Source organism: Strongylocentrotus purpuratus, unplaced genomic scaffold (assembly GCF_000002235.5).
Source record: "Strongylocentrotus purpuratus isolate Spur 01 unplaced genomic scaffold, Spur_5.0 spur5_scaffold_1, whole genome shotgun sequence".
Classification (NCBI taxonomy): domain Eukaryota; kingdom Metazoa; phylum Echinodermata; class Echinoidea; order Camarodonta; family Strongylocentrotidae; genus Strongylocentrotus; species Strongylocentrotus purpuratus.
The window spans coordinates 24,256,656-24,282,904 of record NW_022145594.1 but is presented as its reverse complement, the minus strand read 5'-3'; the positions used below and the strand labels follow the sequence as shown (position 1 = coordinate 24,282,904).

The following is a 26,249-nucleotide window of genomic DNA, read 5'->3' as shown; positions in this document are numbered from 1 at the left end:
GGGTGTATTGGACTTTTCACCCGGAGATTTCTTTGTTTTTCTTTTTTTCTCTCATCTCTTTGGACTCCTGAGAAATTATTCCGAATTTAGGGGGGTACATTGAGTATTTTCCGGTATTTAGGGGGGTCTCCAAGGCAGAGAAAGCCTGCGAAAGGGGGGTTCGGAAATGTTGGCAGTCCTCAGATAGGGGGTGCTTTCAAAAAGAGGGAACGAGCATACGCGTACCGGGTACGCGTATGCTCGTTCCCTCTTTTTGAAAGCACCCCTACCCTAAATAACACTGAGTTTGGGGGGGGGGGGCGGGATCCAAGATCGCATCAGTGGAAAAACCACTGACCGCAGTGTAGTGGGAGAGAACGCGCGCTTGCTGTGCATGTGTACGTGTGTGTACGTTTGGGAACGATGCGTTCAATCTAGTGTGATAGAAGAAAAATAAAAACAAAGGACGTAGTGAATCTGGCACCATAAGTTACCAGGCCATCTGCCGATTTTTTTTCTTCTTCGAGGGTACACCACCATTACACCGATCCACAGACAGGCATGGTAGAATGTTAAAAATCGGTGAAAATAGGGACAACAATCGAGGTGAGATTACATTTACAACAAAAGACAAGTTCACTTTATTATGGCAGCTGGCAGCGGCAGCGACCGGTGACCCGGGCCCTGGATTTTTCCTTCAGCGGCCTAGAGCTCGGCTGTGCTCGGTGTGCATGCAAGCGCTTCTCTCGAAAGGGTTGCACCTGTCTTCTCGGGCGCAGGCTTGCAACCATACTCCATAGCTCAACAAAAACACCACTGCAATCGTTTCATTTCCCGTTAGAATGTGTACATGTATGTACATCATGTGTGTAAATATTATCATATGCCCTTACCCTTAATTATCATTAAGATCGATCTTTTTGAGAATATATATCGAATTTGTTGTTTTTATGTATTAAATTTATATTTTTGTAATATCTTCATTGTTATTGTTCACGTTTGAATATTTCACAGTTATAATTTTTTTGTTTGTTGGTAAAATGAATTTGTTGATAAATATATAGTTGAACCAGCTAGGAGAGTGTTTTCTCCCAATCTTAACATGGTAGCAGAAGAGGATCCAGGATTTCTTGGGGGGGGGGGGGGGCAAATTTGAAATTTTGGGGTAGTGAGCATTAATTATGTTTTCTTGACCCTTGAAAATTTGAAAAAAATTGCACCCCCCCCCCCCATCCCTTGAGTGCCGGGGGGGGGGGGCATCTAAAAAAAATAGGTAAAATTAACGCTTGTTTTTACACATTTTTTCCAGGGGGGGGGGGGCGCCTGGATCCGCCACTGCATGGTAGCATCCGTAAATAACAGTTATTTACAATTTTACCATATGACATGTGATAGAAATATAAATTCTTTGAATTAAGCTGCAGGATTGATTGAAAATGTGACTGACCTTTGCAAGCATGCTCATGTCATTTCTAACTATATATTTCTTTTCAATTTTTTTCAGTTGGATTGACGCGTTTGACCGAGTGAAGTCGATGCTGAGGGCAGGATAATTTATAGAAGAATTTTCACCCATATTTTTATCAGCATGTCTGCAGGTATATCGTGCATGACATCCCATAGGAAAGAAATGAGCCTGCCGCATACTCCTGCGGCAGACCTGCCGCAGACAGTCATCTTTTTCACATGCAAATTAGTTTTGCCGCAGACTTGCCGCAGACTTGCCGCATACTCTTTCAGTATGATGAAGAGTCTGCGGCAGGTCTGCCGCAGACTTGCTGCAGACTTGCCGCATACTCTTTCAGTATGATGAAGAGTCTGCGGCAGGTCTGCCGCAGACTTGCTGCAGACCTGCCGCACACTCTTTCAGTATGATGAGGAGTCTGAGGCAGGTCTGCCGCAGACTTGCCGCATACTCATTCAGTATGATGAAGAGTCTGCAGCAGGTCTGCCGCAGACTTGCTGCAGACTTGCCGCATAATCTTTCAGTATGATGAAGAGTCTGCGGCAGGTCTGCAAGTCTGCGGCAAAACTAATTTGCATGTGAAAAAGATGACTGTCTGCGGCAGGTCTGCCGCAGACTTGCTGCAGACCTGCCGCATACTCTTTCAGTATGATGAAGAGTCTGCGGCAGGTCTGCCGCAGACTGCCGCAGACTTGCTGCAGACTTGCCGCATACTCTTTCAGTATGATGAAGAGTCTGCGGCAGGTCTGCCGCAGACTTGCTGCAGACCTGCCGCAGACTCTTCATCATGAATATTCATATCTCATATAGACCTGCTGCAGACCTGCCGCATACTCTTTCATATCCAGTACGTGGCAATAAAGTATGCATGTAGAAGAACCAGTGATAAACTGATTGATACTTTATAATCGATATTGGCAATATTGATATTACCAATTAGGTAATACCAATAGATATCGATATTACCAATTAGGTATATTCTATTCTCAATTGTATTAACTTCATCACATTGATCATTTGAAGTGTATTCAAGAGTAACATTTAAAGTGACACAGGCTCGTACACATATATATACTAAATATGTATATTGTTTCTTGGTTAGTAATCATAGTTTCTTCGTTAGTAATCAATATATCTATTGCTTAAACGTGAATGTAATTGTAACATGATCAGACAAAATAATCTATTGGTTAATAATGGCAAAAGGAAAATAGAAATCACAAAAATGATGTGCATTGTCTTAATTTGCTTAACAAATCATGATAAATGTATTTTTCTGTCACACGTGTAAAGTAATAATGAATATGCATGAGATGATTGGTTTCAATTGGCCCTATTAGACTTTAATGGGATTTCCTGTGGCAGACCTGCCGCAGACTGTTCTTGTGGTGTACTGGTATGCGGCAAGTCTGGAGCAAAGTTTCGCCCTGCCGCAGATCTGCCGCAGACTGTTCCTGTGGCTTACTAGTATGCGGCAAGTCTGGAGCAAAGTTTCATCCTGCCGCAGATCTGCCGCAGACTGTTCCTGTGGCATACTAGTATGCGGCAAGTCTGCAGCAAAATTTCATCCTGCCGCAGATCTGCCGCAGATCTGCCGCAGACTGTTCCTGTGGCATACTAGTATGCGGTAAGTCTGGAGCAAAGTTTCATCCTGCCGCAGATCTGCCGCAGACTGTTCCTGTGGCATACTAGTATGCGGCAAGTCTGCAGCAAAATTTCATCCTGCCGCAGATCTGCCGCAGACTGTTCCTGTGGCATACTAGTATGCGGCAAGTCTGGAGCAAAGTTTCATCCTGCCGCAGATCTGCCGCAGACTGTTCCTGTGGCATACTAGTATGCGGCAAGTCTGCAGCAAAATTTCATCCTGCCGCAGATCTGCCGCAGACTGTTCCTGTGGCATACTAGTATGCGGCAAGTCTGGAGCAAAGTTTCATCCTGCCGCAGATCTGCCGCAGACTGTTCCTGTGGCATACTAGTATGCGGCAAGTCTGGAGCAAAGTTTCATCCTGCCGCAGATCTGCCGCAGACTGTTCCTGTGGCATACTAGTATGCGGCAAGTCTGCAGCAAAATTTCATCCTGCCGCAGATCTGCCGCAGACTGTTCCTGTGGCATACTGGTATGCGGCAAGTCTGCAGCAAAATTTCTTTCTGCCGCATACTTCGGCATACTCTTTGCCGCAGACTAAAAGTCTGCGGCAGGTCTGCGGCAGATCTGCGGCAGGTCTGCGGCAGGTCTGCGGCATACTTTTCACTTTCCTATGGGATTTTCCACTTGAAATAGTTTTTATTTTAGTTGATATATATTGATATTTTAATGATGATGATGATGATTCTGAAAGTTAAAGCGCCTTCACACAAACTTTATTTGTGGAGGTGAAAAAACAGAAAACAATCTCGCCATGTAAACCCACATGATGGTGATGATGATGATGTTTATCATCATTATTGTTATTATTATAGTTATCATCATCATGATCATGATCATCATCATCATCAATTCATCATCATCATCATCACGTACCACCACCACCACCACCATCATCATCATCATCATCATCTTCGTCACCACCACCACCACACCACCATCATCATCATCATCATCATCATCGTCATCATCATCATCATCATCGTCAACATCATCATCATCATTATCATCATCATCATAATTTGTAATTACATTTGTGAAGAACAAGCTATCAAATTTGATGACAAATCGTATTTGCGAAATCTGTTAGTCAGTATGATCTTTGTAGTTCTTGAAGAATGCCTTTTGTTGCCTTTGAACAGAAAAACCTACGGGTACAGCATATTCATTTAAAGACTAAAGTGAATTGTGCTTTTATTGTAACACACTTTCTGTGATATGCTTTAATGTAGGGAAGAAAAAAGGTCGTCAGAGTTGGACATCAGAAGACTGGGATGCAGAATTCAAAGCAGCGAGCCAGAAACTTGCTCAAGACCTAGGACTCGATCAACCCAAGCAAAAACGCAAAAAGGATTCAGTGTGGGTCTATAATAGACCAGATCCTGAAACTGGGCTTATCAAAAAAAGGTCAAAAGAGAGAAAAGCCCCAAAGAAAAGTAAGTAGTTATTATTATATTTATATTTAAAGCTTTGACATGAATTCACATACTATAAGAAACAAATCAAAATTATTCCAGCACCTGCCGTTATCAAAGTCAAGTGCAGGTGATGTTTTTCGTTTCATACATATCTCATGGTTACATGTATATATCTATAGTTCTCCTTAGAACTATATGCTAAGAAAGATAACAAACAGTCCTTTTCAGGACTACCACACCCCCAAGAAAGATTACAGAGTCAGAGTCCTTTTCAGGACTCCTCAGCCCTCTCTCTCTCTCTCATGGTACACCCGCAAACCTACTGTATATATCTTATGGTGTTTACAACTTTCAATTGCAGTTTATAACGGAAAATTACCTTTCTATTGACTCAGTTATTTGATTTAGAATTTGCGACTCGGTTTGTAACATGTCGTCATAAATCGTAATACTGTCTTACTTTTCCACCAGAAGGGAAATCAAAGGCTCAACTTCAAGTGCCACAGATGGAAACTCTGCATGGTATTTATTTTCCTTTTTTCCCCATTACAATTAAATATTCTAGTAACATATGACATGAGTCATCGGTTTCAAATCAGTTCTTTTGGTATTATAGTATACAAATATACACTGTCTTGAGAGGTTCTGGTTAAAACTATGCGCAAGAGGTGAGAAAAAGTGGTTAATGTTGTTGCTGAGCACTTGGGCCTTAAGGAGATAAGTCTATGTTTTTACTAGGACATTTTTCAGAACATTTTTATATCAAATACTCAGTTTGGCAAAATATGGAGTTACGTCTTTGTGTCACTGAACCCTCGACTTGTATAATTTTCTTACCTTTCGTGTCTGTCTATCTTAACAAGCAAAAACATAAATGTTCATTTTGTTCAGGTCACGTAGTGGAGGACGCACCATATTACCACCAGGGGGATGAAGTGTTTCTAGAAAGTTCTGGGCAATCAGGTATGTGTCATACACCATGAGTGTACCATTGTTTATCAGTTTGTCTATTACTTTAGGAAATTGTTATGACTGTCTTGTTGTTGGTTTCGAGAAACGGGCCCAAGGCCTCGAGAAACGGGCCCAAGGCCTTTACGTTAAGCCTCCCGATTTTCTCGCGATGGCTGGCTGGTCTATATAGGTTTAAAAAAGTTGCATCCTAATTTAAGGATTACGCCATCTTTGGCTGGTAGCGAGTAAGAAGGGGGAGGCCGCATTGCGTTGTTGTGGTACGGTGGAGATCAAAATTATATCGGCCAGATTCTGGACTACTACCGAACCAGACACCAGTTGATCAGAACAACTGATATGTTGCCGTAGTTTCATGTTTACATTGATTCGTGAATATACTTTTATTATAATATCGTACTGTAAAACCCTCCTCCTGTTCTCCGACTGATGCAATTATGGTAGAATGCTGAAAATCTATGAAAATAGTCAAAATTGACCACTTTTTAGTTTTGCAATGGACCTCTGGATGTAACTGACAGGACACTAATGTGTTTGCTGCCATCTATTGGCCTAGTAGTAAGGTCAGAGCATTTGTGTACAGATGGCTGCCTCCATGGAGTCACTCTTGTGCAACTGAACGAACTGGTGATTGCAGGTCAATTTATCCTATTTTGGATCAAATTTATTGTTGGAACCTGTGTTTGAAGTAATAAATATGCCCAGAAAAGGAAATCACTGCTATTACATATTTCCTTATAATTTCCTTTATAATAATTATCTCTGAATTAGAAATTAAAAATTTGCATATAATTTGCATATTAAATGAGATACATAAATTTCTCAAAAAGATTTAGATTCTCCATTGTCTCACTCTCAGCTTTCCAGAAATATATGGTCAATAGGAGTTTACAATAATAAAAAATGAATGATTTCTTCAGAATTCTTGATCGATATGCATTTCAGTGTACATGTATTTTACAGTTCAATTAATACTGTGAATGATTTTTTTTTTTTTTTTTCCAGATAAAATCAAAGAAGAAAAGATGGACAGTGCAATGGACAATGGTCTCTGTTTCAAGCCTTCCATGTCTGTGCAAATTTGTAAACAAGAAGGTAAGACTGTTTTGTCATGATGTATGAGTTTATTGCTGTTTGGTCTACAACCAGTTGGTCTATTCCCATATGTTCTACACCTACTTATCATTTGGTCTAATGACCATTTAAGCTTAAAGTCATTTGGTCTAATCACCATTTGGTCTAATCTCCAATAAGTCTACTACCCATTTTGGTCTATTGGTCATTAAGTCTAATTTCCAGTTATAGCCCAATGCCTATTTTGTATACTATCCATATGGTTAATAATCGTGTAATCATAAATAATGATAATCCTCAATTCGAAAAAGAAGTAGGCCTAGTAGCCTAAAGCCCACCACATACTAAATGATCCTCCTTCGATCCGATATTTGAATGAATGGCAATTATATTAGATCTGGGAATCTAAATCAACATCATCCTTTTCATTTAAGTTCTAAGTAATGATAGGAATACTAACAACTGGAATTTTAGTGCATTTAAGCCTTCAAGTCAGAATAAAAGCTGAATCGGCTTCAAATCCCTAGATCCCCTGGGGGGCGTTTCATGAAACAATTAGTCGGTGGTTTTCACCGACTAATATCATGTTCACCGACAATTCTTTTGTCACCGACTATTTTCCAGGCCTGTGATTGGTTAAATTTAGTCAGCGCTGACTAAATTGTCGGTGAACATGATATTAGTCAGTGAAAACCACCAACTAATTGTTTCATTAAACGACTCCCAGATGTCACTACAATTCTGAGCCGGTTTTGTGTTTCCTTCTTTAAGGAAGCTTGATCAAAATCCATTGGATTTCAGAGATTACTAATCATATGATTATCCAGATCCTTGATCATTAAAGTAATCACCCAAAGAAAATTGACGACAACTGACAATTATGGACAAGTTATATATAGATGGAAAGATTTTCTCTTGAAAAACACGAATAATTTGCTGAAAAATCATATACATGTGGAGATATCATGGAAAGGCCTAATATGCCATTTTGTGGCTAGCTGTTCCTCACATGGGACGTCACGAATCTTGGCGCTCTACGGAGGACCGTTAAAGACAGAAAATATGGATCTCAAAATTAACATTTTTGAGAGTTGATTACTGCGGGCCCCAAATATTTTGAAGAGGGAAGTTGTTATATTTGATCAGTAAGGCTTCCCCTTCGCATTGATATGAATTTGTCATCAATTCAAAACACTTTTGATTCTTCAGGTAACTAAGGTTTTTGAAGTTTTAATGTTCACATCAAATGCTATTGCAAGTTTTTCTAAAATCGGATTGTAGTCAGATATAGTACGTAGGGTGCTGAAAGGGGAGTTTTGCATATAAGTAGAAATTTGATTCTCGACCGAGATTAAAAGTAATCATATGCTATTATGTTTAAATTGATTTTTATTTTTCAGTTGTCATCAAAATCGAGAAAGATGACTATGTGGATGGTGACAGCCAATGTCCAATGCTACAAAGTGGACAAGAAGGTAATCATTGTCCCAAAGTTCTCATCATTTCCTGGAGCATCACTTACATGTACACTATGAACATGACAGACAAAGAAAGAGGACAAAATATACAGTTCCTCATTCTGTGTTGCTGTGGTAGACAAAGGAACATCCCTTCACTGCTATTATGTAAAAATGTGTAGAACAGGTGTCACATGCATATTCACCTGTTCTACACATTTTTACATAATAGCAGTCAAGGGATGTTCATTTGTCTACAACAGCAATTGTGGAGGGTAGAATGAGGACCTGTATATTTTGTCCTCTTTCTTTGTCCGTCATGCTCATAGTGTCAGATATGATGCAGTAAACCATGATAGTTTTTGTTTATATATAATGCCATTGATGTGTAATGGGCTTCATATTTCTGTATCTTCCTACAGAGCCTATGAAAAGAGCTCAAGTTAATTATATTAATTATTTATTTATTATTTATTATATTAAACATATGTAACAAAACAACAACCATGGTTTATCACTTTATATCTTATCTTATCTTATCATAATTAAGAGCCCCACTGCACTACTTACAGGGATGCCAGTTTTCAGGCAATTGCTTGAATTCAGGCCGTGGCGAGGTATTTTCAGACCATAGTTTAGGCTTTTTCAGTGTGTACAAAATAGCTCATTCTAGGTGATTTACAGGCCCTCTCATAAATTCTAACTAACTGGCATCCCTGTACTTATACATGTAGCTACTTGCACCCTCTATATATAGCAAACAATGCCCAAGCGGTACCCGTTGTTCCCCCATGATCCCCTTTTGCTTATGTTATTTGAGAGCTGATTTGATGAGATAACCACCTGTCAGTGACCATGCAGGGAGGTCTAATCCCTCCTGGCCAAACTAGTGCAGATAGGCTTTAAGATGGTGTTCGTAGGTTGGGAACCCAGAGAGAATAGACCCGTTTGTAGTTAGCTCGGGGTACAAATGGCCCCAAATATCCATTGATCTGTTGCACGTGGAGTAGTCCCACTTTGTGCATTTTAGAATAATCTCTGCCAAAGTCATGGACGTGCTTTATGAACACCATAATGTGAAATATGCCAAGTATGGGATTTAAAAAAATACAATTTAGGTTTGTTCACATTGCAGTCCCTCTTTCTTGATTTTATATATTTTCCAAATGTTTTCATGCATTTTTTCTTGTGTGTGTGATGTGTTCTTGTCATAGGAAGCCTTCTGATCGACAAAGAAGAGAAGGTGGTGTTCCAGAGAAGTGATGGATTCAAGATTTACTTCATCAAACAAGAACCCAAGGAAGAGGTTTGCCATCAACAGACTGGTAAGGACAAATTAATACTTCATCTTCTTCTTCTACCTCTTTGAATTATTGTTATTATGTGTATGCCTCCGCTACAAAGTAGCCGGAGGCAGTAGCTGGAGCCTGGAGGCATTTATGTTTTGGGCTTGTCCATTCGTCTGTCTGTACATACATCCGTACGTATGTCCCGTTCTCGTGATCACGTTATCTCAAGAACCGATTTATGGATTACCCCCAAACTAGGGTCATGTATGTAGCTAACAGAGCCAATGAACTGATTAGATGTTGGGTCATGAGGTCAGCTGCCACAAGGCTCATTATGAATGAAAAATAGCTTGCGAACCCATTATCATTAGAACCGGCAGAAAGATGATTTTTAAAATCAGGACATGTACCCGTATGTATCTGGCAGAGCCAATGAACTGATTAGATTTTAGGGTCATGAAGTCAAAGATAGAAGGGTCATACATTTATATGAAAAATAGCTTGTAATCAGGATATTCTGAGAACCTGTTAATGGATTACAATCAAACTTGAATTTCAAAAATTGCTTCTGTTTTGGTTTGTAAAATGGCTCTATGGTGGAGACATCATTTCATCATCGGATCAGATCCATCTAGTTATTATTTTATTATTTTTTGTTTTTGTTACAGGCATGATATTCTGTTATTTTGTAAATATATTTGAGTATTTAAATCCAATAGAACTTGAACATTTTAAGTCTGTGAGGTGGTCGAGAACTCGAAATCAATGACAGACAAATCCTGTGAGAGGGCCAAGCAAAGAGTCTTTATTAGTAGTAACCAGTAACAGACACATTACATATCACTAATGCCGATAATCATGGAGATCATGCATTCCCCAAAACAAGTCATGTTATCAAATATTAAACGAGTAAATTTGCCCTTTAAAAACCAATTGCCACAGTACAATGTAGCTGAAACTCTCAACATTAACACAGGTAAATACCTGACCCAAATACTTAAACAACTGGAAGTAACAGTCAATATAAACCTCATATAAAGCAATACATTCACATATTTGGATAAACCAACACACCAAGCTAGGTTTAATAACCTTATCATGTGACCTCAATATCACTACTTAATTCTTGTTCAATAAACTATACCTTTAACTTGTACATTGTAATATTAAGACAATGCAAATATCCTAATAACATAAACTTAAATAGGGCTATCCTGGTTCCCCCTTTTCACAGTAAGCACATATTAAAGAATGAATAATGAAACTAACAATATATCATAATAATGGAACAAAGACAAAATATCTCTGCTTTTAAATATCAGAATATCCCAAGTCCTGAAACATTGATAAATCCTGGAAACTATAAATCTCCTTATATCTGCATCAAATACAACTTTCATCAACCAATCCAATTCAAATATTTATCTTCCATACTTTTCTTGCTTCCAAACAAACTCCAATAATCTCCTGGTCTAACCCTAAACATTGCTCTTACTCCTATTATTCCATCTCAATTTAACATGTAACAATATTCTTTTATAGCAATCTGCAAAATGAGAAATAAGGTTTACAATGATAGAGGGCGCTAGAAACCCTAAAATACATAGTCAGACAAAGTTCGATCTTCACTGTTTGAAGTGCCATAATTAATATCCCCTAGCTTAGCAACCAAAATACAAACAACATGCAATACTTTTAAACACTCAACTTCTATTATAAGCACTTCTTTTCTATGCTCCCTACCGTTCTTACTGACCTCATTCCTAAACCAAGACTTATACTCATCACATCAATTAGAGCGTACCCTGGTCCTGGTCCTGGCTCTGGGACCAGGCACAACATTAGCGCGCACGCACTACACCCAATTTTGGTACCGCGCGTTCAACTTATTAGTGTACATAACCATGTACTACAATGTAAATGCATATAACAAATCAAAGCGCTAAGCATCACACAGTTTAACATTAAATCCTCGTCTCCAATATAATCATATCAACCCACATGATACATCAAAATAACTACTGAAATCGTTCTGACACAATACACATATGTACATAACAAATCTCTAGCATAACGATATTAATATTTACTAAACATAACAGTGGTTCAAGTTTGGTCAACTCACCTGTGAGAGGGCCAAGCAAAGAGTGCCGGCTTGTCTCAGCACTCCGCCCACTACAGGTCACATGGTAATTTCCTAACCCCTTACAAGTCCATCAGAAGGCAGAAGCTTCAGGGGACGTTGTTCTCCTGAACCCCCTCTAGGCGCTCTGCCCCTGGGAACTGGCCAATGATGTCTATTTGGAGGTCCTATGTACATGTAATATTATCCCTGTTACTATTATTGTTATTATTATTACCCTGTATGAAAAAATGCCATCTTGTCAACGATTTGTGCATTTTCACCAGGTCCCTGTTCCAGAGGAGACATGGCCTTGGAACAAAGTAGTTTACAACAATGGACTTTGGAAGCTCAACCAAGGGAGGAGACTGAGGTTGTAGATCCCAAACAAGATTCTGTCAAAGAAGCAGAGGGAGTACAGGCTGCATCTCAAGTTTCTTCTGGGGGTTGTATAAATGTCGTCAAGGAATCGAGGCAAAGGAACTCAGAACACGGTAGAAGTAAGCATGCTAAGCTGCCCAGTAATGTTGGGATGGGAAAGATCAAGGCAGAGGAAATAACTGAGAGTGAAGAAGGCAGTGAAGCAAACGTGGCTCCATCTTCAAAATCTGACGTAGCTATAGCTCAGGTTGAAGTCCCCGTTCCTAGGACATACGCATGTCCGATGTGCAGTCAAAGGTTTTCTAAGCGATATCACCTGAAAGAACACAAGTATAGGATACATTCAGGAGAGAGACCTTACGAATGCCCTCAATGTCAGGAAGGTTTCGTAAGACTGAGGGATCTGGAGTACCACTTCAAAATACGCCACAGGAGCATTTACAAAACGACCTGTGAATGCGGGGATATATTAACCGATAAGCAACTCGACGGCCATAGGAGAACATGCAGGGGAAAGAAGTTGAATCAGTGTGCTCAATGTGAGAACCAAATTCCTGGAGGGATGGATCTGACCCAACTCAAGACGGTACACGATGCAGAAAGGCCGTATTGTTCTGGATATGTGAAGATTTTACCTCTAAATGCTGCTCTATCAATTAGATGTGAGACAAAACAACCCAATGTTAACCCACATGATTGTTTGAATAGCACAAGGCAGGGACTCAGCAATTCAGAAAATGGCATAAAGAATAGCCTTGAACAAGGGTTGTCTTTGAGTGTTCCCGTAGGAGGAATTGATAGAGAAGAACTGAATGAAAATCGACAGAAGAGTGTACCGGTAAATGACAAAAGACTTAGCAAATCTGAGAATGGTGCAAGTTGTACAGAAAATGCAAAGTTGATCAATGATGTACCCGAGTCAAACCTCACTGCAAGAGAATGTGAGGCAGAAGAGGGCAAAGAATCAAGTATTATTCTACCTTCAGGGTCTAACACCATTAGACTTGGGAAAGGAGTTTTTAAACCGTTTGCATGTTCTGAATGTAACCAAGGCTTTTATCATCAAAGTTGGCTTGTTGATCATTTAAGGAGGCATCATGCTGGTATTTACAATAGGCTGGGTTTGTGAATGTGGAGAGGGATTTCGTTCAGAGGAAGCATTCACCATCCATTAGACATACCTGCCAACCCTCCCGAAAAATCCAGATTTCATTTATTTATTTTTTATCTTTTCATTATTTTTTTTGTTGCCAAATTAGGCTTGTTTTATCATTTGCCGCGGTTTGGGAGTTCACGTATTGAGTGCCTTGAATAGCTGCATGATTGAGCAGCGAATTTGTATTCGCTTTTTGGTACAGATTTACCGCGTATTGCAAGTTACACTGCCGCTGCAAGTGCGATTTCTTATTTTCGAAGGCATACCGTGCTAAAAATTCCTAATTCTTATTTTCAAATGTTGGCCCTGAAGACAGAAAGATGTGCTCTAAAATAAAAAAGAAGTTTAGATAGTTTGGTCACCTGAAAGATCATATGTACATGTATACACATACTGGTAAAAAATACTTTTGAATGATCTACAATCTAAAAGCCCCCCCCCCCCAAAAAAAATAAATAAATAAAAAATAAATAAATAAATAAATAAATAAATAAATAAATAAATAAATAAATAAATAAATAAATAAATAAATAAATAAATAAATAAATAAATAAATAAATAAATAAATAAATAAATAAATAAATAAATAAATAAATAAATAAATAAATAAAAAATCCAATGAAGGCCACTTGTGCACCATTAGATAAAACATCATAGGGTTGGTTTCGACAAGGTTTTTGAATGTGGAAAGTGGTTTTCTTCCGAATCTGAAGTCATTACTCACAAGAAAACACATGACACAGGTCACAAGCAAGCCCACAGACTTTGTTGTGGCATCAACATCAAGATTTTGAATTTTTAGCATACCGGCAATTTCAAAAGTATTTGTTCAAATTCCATGAAACTTGTATTGTACCCAAGGGATATCAAGTATCACAAATCATATGACACAACGTCAAGGTCACAAATCAAGGTCAAAGGCAATTTTAGGTCAGTACACTTGGATTATGTTTTTACAACTTTATGTGACAATGAATAAATCATTGTTATTTGCTCATATTTCATTAAAGTTATCAATCTTGGTACAAATAATAGTAAATAATTCTTCTTCTGATTCTTAGTCAATAGTCACTTCAAAATGCTAATTATATAATATTCAGAGGATTTTTTTTTTTTTTGGGGGGGGGGGGGGAAGGGGGGGGGGGTAGGGCCCTCCTTATGCGCCACCCTGCCTATAAATAATGTCCCAACCTCAATTTGTTATCATATAGAATTGCGTAATGCAGGCGAGACCGCCGAGAGCGTATCCCTTGTTGCATATCTGCAAATTCTTAAATTACTTACGTTTTCATTTCATTTTTTCACTCCAATACAAGCAATTGTACATGATCATAATTATCTTAGGAAACTATGTAAAAGATCCCTATACAGTGTGAGTCAAAAAAAAGTTTACACCTAGAAGATTTTTGCATTCTCGCAAACAATGCCACCTGTTCATCCAAGCCTGAACACATACCACACAAAAATGGTACCAAATGATTAGGGATAAAACACGCTTTCATATTAAAGATGTATAATAATTTACTGTTCATAGATGATTTTAAAAATAATTAGCAATTTTCTAGGTGTAAACTTTTTTTTGACTCACATGGTATAGTTGTTTATGAAAATTGTTTTGATACAGTATTTGACATTGCAGTGACAGTGAGTGCACTTGCACATGAAGCTGGAGTGTGATGTAAACATGACTCTTTATATTTATGTACCGGTATTACTCTACTGTTCACTTTATTCTAAAAAAAGAATGAAGAATTATCACTCTGTGTGTTTTTATCTATACAAGTTCATTTTTATGTTGTGATGGGAAAGAACATAGCAAATGTTTCTATGATGTAGTCTGTATGTGATGTACTTAACCGTGCACTTGACTGCTATTGGCTTAAAACGCGCGGCATACCCCCTGTGCTACAGCATTTTTGTACTGTTCAAAAAGGGTACACTGTACACGAAAAGGCCAGATTTTTTTTGAAAGAGCGCCATCTACTGTTCAAGACCTGTATAACATCATTGCAGTGCTAATTAGTATGTAGTGGTACGGTCTTGAAAGTGCAATGCCCTAACCACGTACATGTAGATCTACGTGGTGCGCACAGGGCATGTACATGTACGTGGCCCGCAGTCAAGTGGTTAAGCAAATTGTTCCACAAAATACGGGAGTTTACAGATACAATCTGCGCATGGGCAGATAAAGGTCATTTGTACCAAAATGGTAAAACCCACAGAGATGAATACTGGATATGCGCTCATGAAAGTTATGTAACATTATTCATTTATGCACCAACGGTACATTCTATGATACACAGGTGGATGTATTCTTTTCAAGAGGTCAAACAAAACGTATTCATGAATTACATCTAGGACTTTGGCAGTTATTATTCTAAGATGCTCAAAGTGGAACTTCTCCATGTGTAAAAGATCTGTGGATATTTGGGGTCATTTATACCATGTGCTATTTGTAAACTCCCTTATAGACATAATTATGTCATAATCACAACCCAATCAGGGAATGTACCCTTATGTAATGTATCTGTGATATGGTGTAATATATCGAAGCCCCAGTATAAAGAATTGCGCTTCAAAATGATCATGAAGTACCTCAAAATAGTAAAACTATTTGAGTGACCGGTTTATCATACGGTACTCATTTTGCCCCAATATACTGTAGTGTTAGAAAAACCGTAAGAAAAAGTAAAATGAAGTTTTGATTTCCAATCATAAATATCTTGATAGTCAGACAGGCGATCGGCTTGTAAAAGTCATGGGATTCCTGACTGACCTAAAGGTTTATAATTACGCTTGCAGCATGGGAAAAATCCAGGATTTTATTACAGAATCCGAGGCAATATTAGCGAGTCATTTTAAGGGTGTTAGATAAGTTTGTCTCTGGTTCTAAACAATATCCTAGATTTAGTTCGTGCTGCAATCATTATTATAAACCTTTATGTCAGAAATAAATCCCATGACTTTTACAAGCCAATCGCATGTTTGATTGTCAAGATATTTATGATTGGAATTTAAAATTTCAGAAACAGTTTTGTTATAACACTACAGTCTATTGGGGGAAATGAGTATGGTAAATCGATGACTCAAAAATTTCTACTTTTTTGAAGCACTTCATGATCATTTTGAAGAGCAATTTTTGTTAGGGCTTCAATATTACAGCGTATCACAGACATCACATGATTTTGACTGATTAAGAAAGATAAAAAAATATGTAAAATTACTTTGAATCGATGTATTACAGTGACAATGAATAGATAAAATATATCTAGATTGCCACCACTGGTATGTCCCGTTTTAAAACGACATTACTCGTAAATGTATTAAATCGAAGACAGAAAATCAGAAACAATGTTCTTGTACATGTAAGTTTCTTTTTCTGGATAACGTTGCATTCCTCTTGCCTTTTTTAATGTATTTTTGCCATCGCAGACATGCTTGCCTCAGGAGTAAACTCAATAAAAAATTACTTCTTTTTGTTATTGAAATGTGCTGAATGGTCCTGTTAAATATATTTCGTGAAACAATGCCTTTAAAAGCAAATTTGCTCTCAGATTCTGACAAATAATTTATGATTTTTACTGATTAAGGAAGATAACAAAATATTTAAAAGTAGCCTTGAATAAATGTATTACAGTGGCACTGAATAGATAAAAAAATATCTAGATTGCCATCACTGATATGTTCCGTTTTAAAACAACATTACTTTTAAATGTATTAAATCAAAGTAAGATAATCAGATACAATGTTCTTGTGCATGTAAGTTTTTTTCTGGATAACTTTGCATTCCTCTTGCCTTTGTTAATGTATTTTTGCCATCGCAGACACTCTTGCCTCAGCCAGAGTTAACTCAATATAAATCCTTTCTTTGTAATTGAAATGTGCTGAATGGTCCTGTTATATTTTTTCATGAAACAATGCCTTTAAAAGCAAATTTGCTCTCAGATTCTGACAAATAATTTATGATTTTGACTGATTAAGGAAGATAACAAAATATTTAAAAGTAGCCTTGAATAAATGTATTGCAGTTGCACTGAATAGATAAATATATCTAGATTGCCACCTCTGATATGTCCTGTTTTAAAACAACATTACTCGTAAATGTATTAAATCGAAGACAGAAAATCAGATACAATGTTCTTGTGCATGTAAGTTTTTATGTGGATAACGTTGCATTCCTTTTGCGTTTTTTAATGTATTTTTGCCATCGGCAGACGCCCTTGCCTCAGGAGTGAACTCAATAAATGTACTTTCGTTGTAATTGAAATGTGCTGAATGGTCCTGTTAAATATATTTTGTGAAACAATGCCTTTAAAAGCAAATTTGCTCTCAGATTCTGACAAATAATTTATGATTTTTACTGATTAAGGAAGATAACAAAATATTTAAAAGTAGCCTTGAATAAATGTATTGCAGTTGCACTGAATAGATAAAAAAATATCTAGATTGCCATCACTGATATGTTCCGTTTTAAAACAACATTACTTTTAAATGTATTAAATCGAAGACAGAAAATCAGATACAATGTTCTTGTGCATGTAAGTTTTTATGTGGATAACGTTGCATTCCTTTTGCCTTTTTTAATGTATTTTTTGCCATCGCAGACACCCTTGCCTCAGGAGTGAACTCAATAAATATACTTTCTTTGTAAATGAAATGTGCTGAATGGTCCTGTTAAATATATTTCGTGAAACAATGCCTTTAAAAGCAAATTTGCTCTCAGATTCTGACAAATAATTTATGATTTTGACTGATTAAGGAAGATAACAAAATATTTAAAAGTAGCCTTGAATAAATGTATTGCAGTTGCACTGAATAGATAAATATATCTAGATTGCCACCTCTGATATGTCCTGTTTTAAAACGACATTACTCGTAAATGTATTAAATCAAAGACAGAAAATCAGATACAATGTTCTTGTGCATGTAAGTTTTTATGTGGATAACGTTGCATTCCTCTTGCCTTTGTTAATGTATTTTTGCCATCGCAGACACCCTTGCCTCAGGAGTGAACTCAATAAAAAGTTCTTTCTTTGCAATTGAAATTTGGAACTGAATTGTGTTGTTAAATATTTTCCATGCCCTACAGTGTTTTTTCTTATACAGTCAAACCTCCTCATAAAGAACACTGATGTAACACACACTTGTTAAAAGAACGTAATTTATCTGCTCCAAATTTTGAGTAGTTTATATATTTCTAGCCCTGAACATGATGGCAACCTTATTTCTTTTTTCAAATCGACCTTAAGCAATTTTAGCAGCATTTTTCGTCACCCATTCAATTGTTCATACATGTACCTGGTAATGACATATTTTGCAAGCCAAACATGATTTCTATAGGGCAGTACTATAGGGTAATAAAATGGCCCTTAAAAGCTTATTTTTAAAGTTTTTTTAGTACCAAGTATCAAGGTTCTTTATAACGAGGAAGTTTCGTTCGTCCCAAAGCAGTTGTTATCACGAGGTTGTAGTAATTATATCAAACGGGTGCCCTCTCACTTTTTTCAAGTACAATTGTACCCCCAAATGGCCCATTTTCCTTTCTTATTCCCCCTCCTTATAAGTGCCCCTTTTAGTTTTAAGAGCCCCATTTCCTCTCTAATGATAGCCCTATTCCAATCTAATAACAACCTTTTTTTACTTTGACTAGTGCCCCTTCGTATAAGTGTCCCTTTTCTCTTTTATAATCTATAAGTGCCCCTTTCCCTTATTATAAGGGCCCCTTTACATCTCTGATAGGTGCCCCTAATACATAAACAAGTGCCTAATTTCCTTTCTAATTAATGATTGCCCTTATTCGAATCTGACAATTGCCCCATTTACTTTGACAAGTGCTCCTTTTCTTCGTGCCCTTTATTTCCCCTCCTTATATGGGCCCTCTTTTCCTTCCCAAATTAAAGTGCTGGATTCTCCTTCTTATAATTCAATTCAATTCAATTTTATTTCATCCAATAATGACATGGAAATTTTATCTGGGATTTTACATATTGCGTTTACATTAAAATCATAAATAAAAAAAGACATCAAAAGCATGCCATTGAAAAAATAATTACATTCAAAATCGGTGAGAAATTGGAAAAACATAACATATGACATCGAAACTGCTCAAATATACTCAGTAAAAAGGCCCCACGATTTTCAACATAACGTTAGTACACAATACCCCGATCTCTAGCTGCACCCCCCCCCCCCCGCCCCCACCCCCAGAAACTCATCCTAAGCCGGAGAGACACAGAGAGAGAGAGAGAGAGGGGGGGGGGAAGGTAAAAACAGAGAAAGTGAGAAATAATATAATCTGGTACTTTAGCTTTGACATTTTAACCTGGCACCCCCCCCCCCCCCCTACACTCTTTGGATTTGATGTACGTAATTGAACGGTGGTTTCGGATGTGTGAAATCCGTATCCAACTCGACGGCCTACCGACAAGCTGTTTGAGCAGATTACGAGAGAGGCAACTAGCCTCAAGAAAATTCGTCGGAAAATCTGACGAATCGCTTCCTGAGGTGAAATGGCTCGTATTCCATTGGGTTATCATCTTGTGAAGCATTTTCCTAAATGTGGGAACAGAGATCTCTGGTAAGAAATTTGTCCGTATGGTTTATTTTCCTGACGCTATTCTACAGCTACATCAGGAACGTTACGTAAACTAACCTGCTCTAATTTTATCCAAGCGTTGCTCGCTGCACTGACGGGGCGCGGCCGGGTCGGTCAGCTGTGGAGTACTGGGTACTTCATTAGATCGGGAGCCATATCGTTACGTATAGATCTAGGCCTACGTGTCGTGTAGACCCTATGTCTGCGCAACTTGAGATTCGTTTTTTAAATCAAACAAGAATGTCTTTTATACTCCTTATCTTATCCTTAATTAAATGCTTAATTTTGTAATATTCCTGATAGGCTAGATCTAGACTCTAGACCCCTACTGATATTAATTTTTTTCAACTGCTCAAACAAATCGGAGCAAGAATAACATCATTTTCATAATCATAATATAAGTTTTTCCTGTGACTGTCATTCTTTTTGACATGTTTCAAAAGTTAACTTGCCCCTTGTTTGTCTGTTCCCTCATTAATTTTACATGCAATGTAGTAGACAATGTTAGAATGTAGCTTCTTCTTTTTTAAACAATAATATCTGGGAACTTCCAAATATATTTAGTGAAGGCCACGGTCGATGTGTGGCTTTCTCAATATTTTTTACAATTTTGTTCCTTCATGGTTTTGGAATGACTATGGTATGTAGACCCTGTACAGATATGGGGATGTGATCATAATTCCTGTGTGTAACCTTAATTCACAGACAGTTCCATATCTCTCAAACAAGTTGGTAAGATTTAGAAAAATCTGATATCACCAGTGGATCAAATAAAGAATTTGGTGATTTTCCTCTTTCCCACAAGGAAGAGGAACATAATAAAGTAATACCTAGTGACAGTGTTTGTTTTGACCTTATTGATACTACTTGTTATAGTTTGGTTACGGTCTACACATACAGTACAACAACAACAACAAGAGTGATGATGATAAATTAATAATGATGATAATAAAATATAGACTGTAATAATGATAATTATATTGATATGATAATAAGAATGTATGAATAGATCGCTACAATGCAATACATTTACGACATGAAACAACTTCTTGAAGTTTCCCTCCACTTTGACTTCCTTTACTCTGGCTGCCTTCATGTGACATCCACACCCCCCCCCCCCCCCCCCTACACAATCTCCTGCCCTAATCCCCATCGTAAGGCCAAGGCCAAGCCCTCTATTAATCCTATTACAGACCCCCTGTTATCTGGATGGGCGTGTCAGACTTGAAATGCAGACTCTAGGTGCGTCTTCATCATCTCAAGATTGCCAAGAAGCCCGCTATTTCTGATTTGGGAAAAAATCCAGAGGTTACTAATAGCGTCTTCATCAGCTCGAGATTCGACCTTAAAACTTGAAACTATGCGTTCGCGCATAGTGCGAGTCTTCAATCTGGTGAAGACGCACCGGACAAATATATTATGCCAAATGGTGGGATATTTTTGCAAACTATCCCAAGATTTCTTGGGATGACAATCATGACCAAATATCCTGCTAATTGCAACTTCTCGCTGATGAAGACGCAAATTAGCTGGATAGTTTGCGATCAGGTTAGCAGGATATTTGGCTATCCCGAGCTAGTGAAGACAGGCCTAATGTTACGTTTAGAGCATTGGCTCTTAAGTAAACAAACAGACATGGATGAGAACTTGAGAAGGCTGCATGATTTTTGAAAGAAACAACCCTTTGCTACAGATTCCTGGGGTGGTATTCTGAACATTGTTGTAAGTTTTGTGTTATCTTTTGTTGTATCTTCCAGAGAAAACACAGCGCTAATATTGTTGTAAGTTGGTATTCTGAACATTGTTTTATCCCTGTGTTATCTCTTGAAGGACCGCCTCTATCTTATCTTTGACCATTGATGACACGCCCATTTTTATGGACCCTACCAATCAAAATCTATTTTATATAAGCATGATAAGTAGATCAACCAATAGGAATACTTTATGCCATATCTGAAGATGCGCCTAGCGCATACTAATCTTGGGCGTAATTAGTTATTTGAGCACTTATTACGCGCGTCATCATTATGCGCTGTTGAATGTTGATCATGAAGACAAATCACGCTTTCACTATATTGGTTAAGATGAGAGCATTAAAATAGTCCTATCCTAGCATGTAATATCTTAGAAAGTTCTCATCTGTGATGTTTCCGGTCAACACACAATCTTCTTCTAACCCGTCTATTGGCACGAAGTTGGTTCTGGGCAAAAAATATTGCCGCCATTATATCACCACGAAAGATACAACAACCCCCTATCTGTTGTAAATATTGTTGTAAATTTCCATGCAAGATAAGATAAGATAAAAGATACAACAACTTTCAGAATACCAATTATCTCGACATATTATCTCCCGTGCGCATATGCAAATGAGAATTAAATGCCACTTTATTAATAATACGCACAATTACAAGCGCACCAAAGTATGAGCGCAGGCGCGGCCAATAAGATGAGAGAAAAGATACAACAAAAGATAACACAAAAGTTACAACAATGTTCAGAATACCAACTTTATCTTATCTTCAAAGATACAACAATATTAGAGATAACACAGGTTTCAGAATACCGCCCCAGACCTCATAAACAGAATAGAGTGGTGAAGTGTGACATCATCAAAAATCAATTTTTAGAATTTCTCAATTTTGTCTTCATTTTCCAAAAGAACATACAAAATAATGTCTGATTGTCGAAAACCAATTGAATATATTGGCTGAGAACTACACTGTATATGACCATTTGAATAAATAGTCCTATGTGAACTCGGTGTTATAAGTGCTCTGGTTCCTAAGGTTATGATCTCAGTGAATATATTGCAATCATTTTATTCCTGAATGATGTTTGCTTTCCAACTACCAGTACTGCATGAGGCTACATGTACATGTACAAGTGCCATATGAACTTGAAAAGGAATACAATGTACCATGACCATTTGTGTTAATGAGGCTTGGCATTGTCTAATAGTGTTTGGCTTTGGGCCTATTCTCTCATTTCTATTAAACGTACAGTACTTTAGCGTGATAGCTCATTCACTGACGGACAATTTGAAAGGAAGCCAATTTAATGCCATTTCCCTTTTCAATCAATTTGTGAAATGATCATGAAATGATGAAATGAAAATGAATGAATTATTGTAGGCTTGTACATTTTACGTATGTTTCCTTGAGCCCCTTTGGAAATGATCTAATGTCTAAATGTACAGATGCCTTTAATAGCTTGTGGCTATATTGTGTAATCTGTTTTATTTTGCATTGAAGTTTTCTTTAGATAGTGTATTGGATTTAATAATTAATTATCTTTTTCTTAAGAAACAATACTGATATTGATAACAAGACTACTTTATTCTGTATCACTTTCTGACTTTGATCGAAAAGACTATTAAATAACTATTGAAATGGCTGATTTGCAAAGACTACTGTACATGTACCAGTAATTTCCTGTATACCACTTTCTTCTAATTCCACTGTCGTCTTTAGTCACAAACCCTTAAAGCCATAGACCAGTCTGTTTTTTATCTGGAATTCAGCAGACAATGGTTGAATTGACCCTAGCAAGACAATAGCATTAGTAGTGACCATAGCCACGTCTTTAAGCTCAGAGTCCTCCTCATGATGATCACATGATGATCACATGTCAACACTATCACATGATCATATCTAATACCAAGCTTCCAGAGAAAGTGGGTTTCCCCTGTGGTCAAGGTTTCCGATGACAAAATCTATGCATACATGTACATGTACATGTAGACTACCGGTATGAATGTGAAAAATGATTTGGTCCAGCAGTATATAATGTCCATGGTTTGGTCAGCTCTCTATGTATGAACACTAATGTAAAGTATGGAGCATTGCACTGTTCTTTAATACAAACTTGTGACCCACCCAAAGAAATATCACCAAGAGAATGTGGGGAAGTCCCCACAGTAAGTGTAGGTACATTGTTTACAACCAGAACTGTCATATGACGTTGTTGAAATATCCTGAAACATGAACCGTCACATGATAACGTTGACAGATTTCAGGGGTTGAAAGTGCAGAAGCACAATCTTGGAACAATGGCTGATCAAGTGACACTGTCCTTGTTCCATGCCCACAGTATTAATACAATGGCCGGTGTACAGAATACCATTTCATGTTAGAGGGAGTTTGATTTTTTTTCAGCATAAAATTTGTTTTTGTCAATAATTTAATCCCCCCCCCCCCCCCCAAAAAAAAAAAAAAACTCACTCAATTTGGTAGAGTTCTATTCTTCAAATTTGCCCTTTTTTGTGTTTACCTTTTGTGCATTTTTTCATCTTTCTGTATTTTTTAACTGATACTCGTTGACGAGGGATTCTGGCAGGCTAATTCTCTGAGTTGTAGGATGCATCATTATTTTGGTACTCTCTACATGTAAAAAAAAAAAAAAAAAAAAATCCTGTATCTCTTGTATACCGGTATTCAATATGCTTGGGAAATAAGTGAGAGTGGAACACTGAAGAGGAAAAAACGCGAACAAATATACATGATTGCAATAGGATGAAATTAGTCTGCACTCTGCAGGCACAGTCTCTGATTTGACACTTAAAGACAATTCTATCAAGTCTTGAGCAGAGCCTAGTTCTGTCAGTTTCTGGCAGTGTCAAATAAAACTGTGCAAAACCTATGGGGTGCATTTAAAAAGACAGTACAATCGGCATATATTCTCTTAGTTCATACAATCTGTTGCGCAAGGTGGGACCCGTTACACAATAACAAATAATAAAAAATCAGTGATAAATCTGGTGAGACTGAGAACCAATCAGATGCAAAGATTTCAGTAGCTGTTAACAAAACAAAAATGTTTTGTGAAATGTGGCCCTGGATTCGTGTCTGCAAACTGGGAAAAAGTAGGATTCCATGAAAAGTAGCCAGCTAGGGCTCATCTATCTTCTTAACAGACTTTTTTGGCCCATTGAACATATGCAATCAACTGAATAAAGAGTATTAAAGACCAGTTATAGTGAAAGTGAAAGAAACGTTGTGGAATCGATCAGAAAAGGTTGATCATCTACAATGTAGCATAAGTATTTGTGTGTACTGCAAGGTTCTGGTTCTGCAAAGAAATTTGGCCCAGTCTTCGTAAAGTTACAAGCACTGTACACAGAAAGATGTACATGTATATGGGACTACGCACACGTGCACAACACGAGCGTTTATCTCTCACACACCAATAGATAAACTAATTTACCAAATACATCAATTAGTAGGCGGTTTCCCGGCAAATTTGTTATCATCATGTATTAGTCAAAACATACTCTTTCACATGATTGGTAATAAGAGCTTCCATTTCATTTTTGAAATTGGGGCGTTTCCAATACTGGTCTTTACCTTTAAACATAAGAATTTGTTAAACTGACTCTGGAAGCCCCTTTCATTATATAACACATGAGTGTTTGATTTTTCTTTGGTGTAGTATTGGTATAGGGGGTAAACAGAAGTTCTGATCAGATACTCTCACTTGTTTGATCTACACTGTAGTTGTATGCAGATCCCACCAAAGTAAATAAATCCTGCTGAAGCCAATCATTATTACTTGCAACATGTACATGCACTATGTACATGTAGATGATACTTGATGATAATAAATTACATTTTAATACATGTAGTGCATTACTAAAAAAGTTTCATGTAGTAATGAAATCTTTTTATACAGTATACAGAAAAAACTTCTACAATACTAAAGTACTGAATAATGTACACAGTAAGCTTCATTTTGAGAAAACTGATTTAAAGAGTGTTCTGAATTGATTGTGATGGTTTTACTGTTGATATCTTTAAGGCTATGTACACTGTACAGTATTCAGTTAGAAACAATTAAAATAGTGAAAACATGGATAATATACATGAACATGAGACAGCGTTAAAGTTAGGTTTAAGGTTGGACAATGAACATGTCCTTGACAATAGTCCCAACATTTTAGGGAATGTCTTGTGTATTTACTTAGCAAATACACATTTTCTTTCAGAATCATTTGGCACTCCTTGCAGATCAATCATTCAAACAAATGAAAGATCCACTATTGACAAGAAAAAAGTGTTTTCAACATTTTCTCTTGACTTGGCCCCATAGACATTTGAACTGCACGTTATATACATGTACATGTACCAGTACATGCAATGGTTACAAATGAGCACTAAATATTGTTAAGGGGAATAAACGGTACTTGTAATGTTAGAATACCAAGTTGAATTATGATATTAGTAGTACATGTATATTAAAACAAGTGATGTAAATAATTAAACTTGAATTACAGAACTCTTTTTTAAGGAGTTTCTTTCTATTATTGTTCATTTTGTTATTGTGTTAGATCATTGTGTATGATACTGTTATTATTTATCATAGGGCCTTACAAAAAAGAGATGTTGTATTTTTTTTTTGTCTTCTGTTTTTTAGAAGAAAAAAAATATATACACGCCTTCAAAGCTGAGAAATATGGAGAAAAAAACAGAAGAAAAAAGTTTTTTTTAAATTCTGACCGACTGACCTATGTTTTGGCACCTAAAGGGCAATTCAACATCTTTTTTGTTTAGGTCTAGAGGTGTCACAGTCTTGTGGATATCTAACAGGACTTCGGATCACATTTTTTGTGTGGTTCAAGTCCCAATGCAGCACTTACAGTACATGTATGTCCTTTGGCAAGACATTAATCTAAATTTGTCACTCTCCATCCAGGTGAAGTAA

The 26,249-nt window shown here is 37.3% G+C and overlaps 2 protein-coding genes and 2 long non-coding RNA genes across 12 annotated transcripts in view; all 4 read left to right on the top strand.

The window, feature by feature from the left end:
• The first annotated feature begins 436 nt into the window (after positions 1-436).
• LOC115920994 lies at positions 437-4,512 on the top strand. Its single transcript, XR_004062657.1, has 3 exons — positions 437-585; positions 1,484-1,577; positions 4,322-4,512. It is a non-coding gene; the product is annotated as an uncharacterized LOC115920994 (long non-coding RNA).
• Positions 4,513-4,881: 369 nt separating this feature from the next.
• On the top strand, positions 4,882-6,571 carry LOC115920993. Its single transcript, XR_004062656.1, has 3 exons — positions 4,882-5,029; positions 5,399-5,470; positions 6,482-6,571. It is a non-coding gene; the product is annotated as an uncharacterized LOC115920993 (long non-coding RNA).
• Positions 6,572-6,590: 19 nt separating this feature from the next.
• LOC115921291 (zinc finger protein 551-like) lies at positions 6,591-13,186 on the top strand. Its single transcript, XM_030978630.1, has 4 exons — positions 6,591-6,624; positions 7,951-8,025; positions 9,222-9,332; positions 11,706-13,186. Exons 1-4 carry the CDS (start codon positions 6,591-6,593, stop codon positions 12,926-12,928), a joined length of 1,443 nt encoding a protein of 480 aa, XP_030834490.1. The 3' UTR covers positions 12,929-13,186.
• A 6,154-nt stretch (positions 13,187-19,340) lies between these two features.
• The window catches only part of LOC763356 (glucose-6-phosphate exchanger SLC37A2), a 37,106-nt gene continuing 30,197 nt past the window's right edge, over positions 19,341-26,249 (top strand). For all 9 annotated transcript variants that reach the window (XR_004062654.1, XR_004062653.1, XR_004062655.1 and 6 more), the window contains exon 1: positions 19,341-19,532. Coding sequence is in view for 6 of the 9 variants with exons in the window: in XM_030977870.1 (XP_030833730.1) it covers positions 19,465-19,532 (68 nt within the window). In the remaining 3 variants the exon portion in view is untranslated. The remainder of the gene's footprint in view (positions 19,533-26,249) is intronic.

Excerpts from the sequence above, each read along its gene's own strand:
- LOC115921291 (XM_030978630.1), top strand. The coding sequence starts at position 6,591 with ATGTATGAGTTTATTGCTGTTTGGTCTACAACCA. Across the intron at positions 6,625-7,950 it reads TGCTGTTTGGTCTACAACCA|TTGTCATCAAAATCGAGAAA; the intron begins GTTGGTCTATTC and ends TTTATTTTTCAG. Across the intron at positions 9,333-11,705 it reads GGTTTGCCATCAACAGACTG|GTCCCTGTTCCAGAGGAGAC; the intron begins GTAAGGACAAAT and ends CATTTTCACCAG.